The sequence below is a fragment of the Olea europaea genome, chromosome 9, assembly GCF_002742605.1.
Source record: "Olea europaea var. sylvestris chromosome 9, O_europaea_v1, whole genome shotgun sequence".
In the NCBI taxonomy this organism is placed as follows: domain Eukaryota; kingdom Viridiplantae; phylum Streptophyta; class Magnoliopsida; order Lamiales; family Oleaceae; genus Olea; species Olea europaea.
Window position 1 is genome coordinate 10,400,447 of NC_036245.1, and position 8,470 is coordinate 10,408,916.

Consider the following 8,470-nt stretch of genomic DNA (forward strand, 5'->3'; position numbering starts at 1 on the left):
GCCAAAAAAATCAGTTTTCTTTAAATTTTTTGTACTTTTACTTATGGATTGAATGCTGTTTGTATATTCTTATAGTCATGGTTGACGTACATCATGATTAACACTTTATCACTTGGCATTATCCAATTGGATAATTTAAAAAAAAAAAAATAGTTTCCTTTATTTAATCATTTGTTGACAACAATGTAAATGTGAATAAAGGTATAAAAAAAGATTGTACAAATGACATAATCGACATTCTTATGGTCCCTTTGATTTCTTGGGCTAACATTTACGCATCACCATTTTGTTTTAAAATTTTTTTTTTTTTTTTTGACATTCTTTGATTTTTCCTTGTGCAAGTAGCAATTTATTCCAGGAAAATGAAATTAAGTGGGTTTGCTTTTATATCTGGTCAACACATCGAGGGATGCAAAAGTAAGCCCACCTCTGGTGGCCATTATTTTGAAAAAAATGGTGTTTTTCCAGAGAGTTCACTTTTTTCCAGAAATTTTTATGTTTGTTTTGTATCAGCCCTTGAATGCTTATACACGTGGAAAGACCCCATTTAGAAGAACAATGTTTCCTTGATGCGTTCACTTTCCGTTTCTTGACTTGAGCGACTTTTTGGCCTTGTGAGATTCTGAGAGGTTGGAGATGGCTCATGCTGCTGTTGTTTCTCTTATTCACACTCTTGAGCAGACCCTCCAACATCCAAATCTACATTTGAATCCTTTTAAGCAACAAGAAATTGATTGTCTTTTTAAAAAAGCTTAACTCTTTACTAGATTTTCTTGAAGAATATTCCCAAAATAGCAGCGAACATGTTCTATCAGTGGAAATAAAAATCAGAGATGCGGCTTATTGTGCTGAAGATGTAATTGAATCCCACATATGCAATACTGTTCTTTCACAATCTGGAAGTTACGGACAGGAGAGTTCTTCACAGCACCCACTTCCTGTGCTCCCAATATCTGACAGCGACCCTCATACAGACTTCCAGAAGATAATAAAAGAATTTGATTCCATCATGGAAGAGGTGGTGAAGGTTGCGGACTTGCAGAAAAAAATAACAGAAATTGACACACTCGTGGAAGATTCGTCGAAGATTACGGAGGCGATCGGGCAGTCAGGGCATTTTTTGCCATCAAGACCTGAACCTAGTGGCCAGAGTAATACAGTTGGATTTGAGGAAGATTTGAAGCAGGTAAGGGATCGACTCTGTAATGGATCATCTGGACTCCAAATCATTCCCATTGTTGGGATGGGAGGCATTGGCAAAACTACTCTAGCTAGGAATGTTTATGATGATTCATATGTTGCGTATCACTTTCATATTCGTGCTTGGGTAACACTATCTCCACGGTATCATAGGAGGGAACTTTTTCTAAGCCTTCTAGATCACTTGGTTCTTCTTACTGCTGAGATACGCAAAGAGAGTGATGAGAAATTAGCAGATCGCCTTTACAAAAATCTAAAGGGTAGAAGATATCTAATTGTAATTGATGATATTTGGAGTATTACTGCTTGGGATAGCATGAAATTTTTATTTCCAAATGACAACAATGGAAGCCGAATCATAGTGACAACCAGGATAACAGATGTGGCGGGTCATGCCAGCTTATCTACAAATCATCACCAGATGTGTTTTCTAAATGAGGAACAAAGTTGGAATTTATTTCGTGAAAAGTTGTTTGGACAAGAAAAATGCCCTCATGAATTGGAAGATATTGGAAGGACAATTGCAAAAAATTGTCATGGACTTCCATTATCAATTGTCTTGATTACTGGACTTCTCTCGAACGTTGGTAAGGCACGAGATGAGTGGGAGCATGTTGCTAAAAATTTAAGTTCATTAATAGCAGAAAAAGATGGCCAGTGCTCAGAGATATTAAATTTAAGTTTCAAGCACTTGCCTACTCATTTGAAAGCTTGTTTTCTTTATATGGGAGTTTTTCCAGAAAACTACGAGATTCCCGTCTCTAGACTTATCAAATTATGGGTTGCTGAGGGATTTCTAAAACCCAAAAAACCTAAAAACTTGGACAAGGTTGCAGAGGAATGCCTTATGGAACTCATAAGTAGAAACCTTATTTTGGTTCGTCGAAAGGGGTCTGATGGGAAAATTAAATCCTGCGGTATACATAATCTTTTGAGAGAGCTATGCATGAGGATAGCTCATAAGGAGAATTTTTTTTGTGTCAAGAGCAAGTATCCGCACTTTGTTCCGGAAGAGGCAACTTTCATGCGCCGTCTGAGTATTCATGACGATGCCTCTTATAGTCCAAGTGAAGAGGATGTGAATGTGCAATCAATGTCTCGTGTACGTTCTTTCATATATACTGGTTGGGATGAAACTCAATTGCATTCTTATTATTATTTTGGTTGTCTTTTGCTGAGGGTATTGGATATGGTAGGACTGGAGCTTACAAAATTCCCAGATGAAATACTTCAACTAGTTAACTTAAGGTACATTGCTATCACTTGTCTCTGTAAAATCCCTCCTGCTATTACGTTGCTTAGGAATCTATAGACTTTAATTGTTGAAGACCCATGTGGAATTGCTATTGAACTACCGGATGAAATTTTTAATATGCCACAATTAAGGCATATCAAAATTTCTCTAGCTTCCCTGCCTCCTGTTTTCTCTATCCCATTCCCTGATAGTGATAAACATTTCGTTCTAGAAAACCTAGAGACACTTTTGATGGTACAAGATTTAGGAATGACAAAACATGTCCTCGAAAAAATGCCGAATGTAAAGAAGATGGGAATTCATTATAACACCATTCTATGGCATGTTTATGATGTCCACCTCCAAAAACTTGAAACACTAAAGATTGTCTTTGACTCGCCCACAAATTCAACTTTCCTGCGGAGCATCACTTCTGCTCCAAGGCTCAAAAAGATAACTTTGGAGCGTGGTAGAATTGGTTGGGAAGATATGACGATTTTTGGTTCGTTGCCAAATCTTGAAGCGTTGAAATTGCACGAGTTTGCCTTCATAGGCCCGGTGTGGGTACCAATTGACGGGGAATTTCCTAAACTAAAATTCTTGCACATTTGGGAGACAGATTTGGAGCACTGGAGAGCTGATAAAACCCATTTTCCAAGCCTTGAGCACCTAATCTTGTGGAAGTGCTCTAAACTGGTAGAGATCCCACCTTGCATTGGAGAAATAGATACACTTGAAATAATTGAGATAGATTACTCCAGTTTTTCTGTCATGAAATCTGCAAAGGATATACTTAATGACCAACAGAACCAGGGAAATGAAGGCCTTCAATTTATCTTCCGTCCAACAAAAGCAAGGATTACTCCTTTAAAATTTGGGGTAATTCAGTCCCTCATCTTATATTTTTTCATGTTACTTAAACCTTTAGATGCATCAGGGCTGACATTGATGAACCTGCCTGCAGTTGTGGCAAGATGACTCAGGTGTAATTCATCGACCAAAAAGGAAACTCGATATGTTAAGGGTAAATTAATTGCTCACTTTATATTTGTATGTTAGTTTCTTAAGTTAGATACATCAGGGGAAATATTGATTAAACTGCCAATGCATCCAGAGTCCAGTTCAAGCTTTACAAGATTCCTTGTTATCAGAGGTAAATCAATTCCTAACACATGTTTGTATGTTAGTTTCTTAATTTAGATACATCAGGGAAAATACTGATTAAACTGCCAATGCATCCAGAGTTCGGCTCAAGCTTTTCGAGATTCCTTGTCATCAGAGGTAAATCAATTCCTCAGACATATTTGAATGTTAGTTTTTTAATTTAGATACATCAGGGAAAATATTTATTAAACTGCTAATGCATCCAGAGTTCAGCTCAAGCTTTTCGAGATTCCTTGTCATCAGAGGTAAATCAATTCCCCGTACATATCTGTATGTTAGCTTCTTAATTTAGATACATCAGGGAAAATATTGATTAAACTGCCAATGCATCCAGTGTCTGGCTGCTCAAGGTTATCAAGGTTACTGGTTATCAAAGGTAAATCAATTCCTCGCACATATTTGTATGTTAGTTTCTCAATTTAGATACATCAGGGAAAATATTGATCAAACTGCCAATGCATCCAGCAAGGGGCCTCTCGAGCTATTCAACTTGTCTCCTCAAAAATGGTAAATCAATTCCTCGCACATATTTGTGTCTTACTGTCTTAATTTAGATAAATCCGGTTTAACATTGATGAACCTGCCTAGATGATGACTTTGAAGCGATTGGTTGAACGACTGAGGAGACGAGGTCGAGATTGATGAGAATATTGCATCAACCCAAGAAGCCTAGGTGGTCTAGCTCAGTCCAACAAACCCACAGATCGAGCAAGACGTGTTAGATCTCTGTGTCTCCGTTACATCGAACTCCAAACTTGACGTTTAGAATATTGCATCCTCAACACAGAAGCTCAATTGGGAAAGTTGGCCCAGCCCGGTCTTACAACCCGTTTTAATGCAGCATAACAATCTCTAGCTATTTTGTTTTTGTCTCATGGACACCTACAATCCTTTTTAATTCAGTAAGAAGTTAACAACACAGTCATTTGCTCTTTTGGTTGATCGCAGCCTTGTATTGTGTCCACAGTTGAGGGTTGTATTGTTTCTTTTATTAATGGAAATCAGAGTCCTGGTAGTGTTGTCCTTGATGAGGGAATCCTCTCTTGCATGATTATTGGAAGCAAATTGGGAGTCCTATTGATCAGTGGGGGATGCAGATATTTTGAGTTAGTGGGGTCCAATCAAACTTACAAAGAATATAAATTTACGTTTATATTAAACGTAACCAAGTTTGTCTTCTTTTTATCTCCAACATCATTTTCATCACTTTTATCTCGAATAATCTTTTCATTAACATTGTAAACATTAAAAGAAAAAGCATATTTACGTTTAAATTATTTTTCCATAACAATTAATGAAAACAATCAATTCAAGTGAAAAATATAAAAATCATGGCAAAATTCTGAATGTTACATAATTTATTGCAATTCAGCTCAAATAAAGACAAAAATCACAACAATAATACATTATCATAAAATCGTCAAAACAAGATAGAATTTGGAACACTTAATGGAATCATCAATACATTTCATAAGAAAATATAAAAGAAATCATCAAAAAGAAATAATTTCCTGAGGCTTCAAATTTGATTTTTGAGAAAAAAAAAATAATAAATAAAAAACATCAATTTTAAGTTGGTGGGTCACCGGACCCACTGTGAGTAAGCCAGTGCTATTGATGGGGGATCTTGAGTGTGAATGTCACCGAAGTCTTGAAATATATGCCCAAAAGCATGAGGTAAAACCCCCAAATGTGGATGTTTAGAATTAGAAGTATTATCATTTCATTTTTGCTTAAAATCTCAAATGGAAAGACGATTAGATTTTCCTTCAACATCATAAATATCAATGGCTTATTAATTTAAAATAATTTGCACTTGATAAAATATTGGACAATTAAATTAAATGTAAAGTTTATTTGATAGTATTGACTCTCTCTCATCACAATTCGCCATCTCTAAGTGTCACCATGGCTATAATTTGATTTTGTTTTACCATGGCCATCCACTTTTAGCTCTTGTTTGATCCCCATTCTTTTTAAAATACATCTTTCCTTCTCTTCTTTTCAATCACATTTTTAATAAAATAATATTACACGTAAATTTAAAATAATTTTTCTTATTTTTAATCACACATTTTCTATCATTCTACTATTCTATATGCATTACTAGGAAATAATGGGGCTCAAACATACCCTTAAACTTAGTGTCACTTTGACCAATCAATTTGATTTTATTTCACCATGATTACCTAATTTCATATAACGTTTCATCGTGGCAACCAACTTCTTTTTACCATTTTCGCTAAATTTAGGGGGGGGGGGGGATATGTTTTTATTTTTATTTTAATAAATTTTATAATACAACGGTACGGTTTCACCCCTTTTAAAATTAGTGAAAATGGTGAAATGAAGTTATGCGGTCATGATAAAATATTATATGAAATTGGCTGACCATGATGAAACGTTTTATGAAATGGAGTGGTCATGGTGAAACAAAATCAAATTGGATGACCATGTTGATACTAAATATAAAGTCGGATGGTCACAATAAAATAAAATCAAATTGGATGACCATTGTGATACAAAGTATTACGTTGGGTGGTCATTGATATATTTAATCCAATAACAATACATATATTGACTACTATTATAAAGAATTCAGGACACAATTTCCAGTCATCTATTTTTATAATAAAATTTGGTACATTAATAACTATATGTTTCGTCCAATTTAATACATATAATTATTACCCAAGAAACTACAACAAATATGTATTAAAATTATAATGAGCATAATGCGTAAAAATTCATTAAACACTAAATATTTAACCAACAACAAATGTAATGAAACTTTCACTTAATCTAGGGCGTGTTTGATTACATTTATTTTCCATGGAAAATATCAGTTTTTCATCCAAATTTTCACTTTGAGTGTTTGATTGCTATTTTTTTCCATGGAAAACATTTTCCAACTTTTGAAAATATGCCTAATTTTCCTTGTTTTTAAGGAAAATATTTTCCTTGGGTAGAGGTGATTTTTATTTTCCACAAAAGATGGAAAATATTTTCTTTTCTAGGTAATATTTTCCATGTCAATCAAACACATGAAATGATTGATAATAGTTATAATTGATAACTAAACAACTTAGAGAAAATTAACCTTAAACTTTTAACATGAAATGAATAATTTCATCCTTATCATCATTAAAATAAAACAATTCAGAGAGAACTAACCAGTGTATATACGTTTGTGAGTCATATGTTGTAATAGGCTCTTATTCAGACAATTAAAGAAAGAATTTGTAGGAGGCATAATTATGTTATTAACATTAAAAGGAGCACTGTTTGATCCAAAAAGAGAAGAAGCAGGTATGTGTATGTTATGGGAACGAGTCTTACACAATTTTAGGATCCCTAATTTATCCCTATTAACTTATTTAAGACTTAAATTGGTCACATTGATTTATTAAATTTCCATTATGTTGATTAAATATTCGAAAAATTTACTTGTTGAAGAGGAAACTATTCTAATTCAATATCTATGTACAAATCTACCTTTACCTCAAAAGAGAGATGCCCATTTTACTGTTCATCCCGTGTCCTCGGTTTCACACTTCGACTGGTTCATAACTGTTAATTAACCGGTTGACAATATGAAAACCACCTCATTTATTGTTCATCTAAAATCTGCCAGGCAGGCACCTTTTTTTACTACAAATTGACAACAAACAATGAGAGTCCCACTTCATTTACTGTTATCTGAAATTGGCCAGCATCATTTTGAATACAATTTGACAGCAAATTCATTTACAGTATACTTGATTTTTAAATCTTGCCTTACCTCAAAAAGAGATCGTTGTGACGGCTTTAATTATTTCACGGTCCACTTAAGCCATTTGCTGTAGCTAATTATTTAAACAAAAGAAAAGTTTATAAAGAAGGACCATTAATATTGATATCTTTTGCTTCGTCAACCCTGACTTCATCCTATGCATTTCCTCTGTGTAGAAGAGTTTGAAAGAATTTAAAATCATCTGTAAAATACGAATCACAACCTCATTTTTGGTCTTAATCTGTATATTTTTTACTATTCTCTCGACTTTACTGTTAATTAGGAGTTTATTTTGGTTCTTTGATTTGCAGCTTTAATTCAAGTGTTGTAAAGATCAAGAAATTGCAACCTGAATGGGAAACCGATGAATTGAGGTATGTCAATTTCATAGTTGTTCCATTTTAGCCGTATTAGTTTCTTCAGGTTTGCTTTGTTAAATTTCTTAGTTCATTCCTTCAGGTGTCCATTTCTCATGATTTCAGCTTCGAATCTTGGGTATAACTGAAGTATGTCAATTTCATAGTTGTTTCATTTTTGTATTATCTGGATAAGTAAATGCATAAACAATTTGGATCGACATCCCTTTTTCCTGTTAAGTTTCTATGAATTGTATTTTTATTCCCCACAATTATCTTTGCTGCTTTATTGTTTGGTTATTCTTATTCTGGGTCAGGGATGATCTTTGATAACTATTTTCCTTTCTGCTTGCTAATTATCTAGTCCGCGCTTCTTGTTTTCTCTCATTGTTTGTTGGTTTTACTAAACAACTTTATAACTCTATGATTTTTATATTTTGCTTTCTCATTGTCCTACAGAATAAAGGAAAAGGTGGGTTCTTAAATTTGTAGGGATCAGTAATTTTTGGTCTAAATATTGCCTTTCAATGATTATATGTGAAATTTGTAATTGAATTTTTCATATTTTTGCTACAATTTCCTGGTGCATGACTGCCAAATAAATGTCCTACTCATTGAAATAATGAAATAAAAAGTTGATATATTCTCCATGTGTAGGATAATTTTGTTTAGTCTAAATATTTCATGAGAGAAAATTTTCAACTTCTGTTTTCATGATAACGTCCAATGTTGCAGTATGATTCT

General features: G+C 33.9%; 2 protein-coding genes across 2 annotated transcripts; both read left to right on the plus strand.

The window, feature by feature from the left end:
- The first annotated feature begins 362 nt into the window (after nt 1–362).
- On the plus strand, nt 363–2,512 carry LOC111399942 (putative late blight resistance protein homolog R1B-17). The gene is made up of 2 exons (XM_023027423.1): nt 363–417; nt 768–2,512. The coding sequence occupies exons 1-2, from the start codon at nt 363–365 to the stop codon at nt 2,510–2,512; spliced, it is 1,800 nt and encodes a 599-aa protein (XP_022883191.1).
- A 28-nt stretch (nt 2,513–2,540) lies between these two features.
- Nucleotides 2,541–4,626, plus strand: LOC111399632 (putative late blight resistance protein homolog R1B-16). The gene is made up of 8 exons (XM_023027063.1): nt 2,541–3,313; nt 3,399–3,458; nt 3,549–3,587; nt 3,677–3,715; nt 3,805–3,843; nt 3,933–3,974; nt 4,064–4,105; nt 4,187–4,626. The coding sequence occupies exons 1-8, from the start codon at nt 2,573–2,575 to the stop codon at nt 4,238–4,240; spliced, it is 1,056 nt and encodes a 351-aa protein (XP_022882831.1). The 5' UTR covers nt 2,541–2,572; the 3' UTR covers nt 4,241–4,626.
- Nucleotides 4,627–8,470: the final 3,844 nt, after the last annotated feature.

Coding starts and splice junctions, on each gene's coding strand:
- LOC111399632 (XM_023027063.1), top strand. CDS start 2,573: ATGCCACAATTAAGGCATATCAAAATTTCTCTAGCTTCCCTGCCTCCT. Junction 3,459..3,548: donor GGAAACTCGATATGTTAAGG/GTAAATTAATTG, acceptor CAATGCATCCAG/AGTCCAGTTCAAGCTTTACA. Junction 3,844..3,932: donor GAGATTCCTTGTCATCAGAG/GTAAATCAATTC, acceptor CAATGCATCCAG/TGTCTGGCTGCTCAAGGTTA.
- LOC111399942 (XM_023027423.1), top strand. CDS start 363: ATGAAATTAAGTGGGTTTGCTTTTATATCTGGTCAACACATCGAGGGA. Junction 418..767: donor ACACATCGAGGGATGCAAAA/GTAAGCCCACCT, acceptor ACTCTTTACTAG/ATTTTCTTGAAGAATATTCC.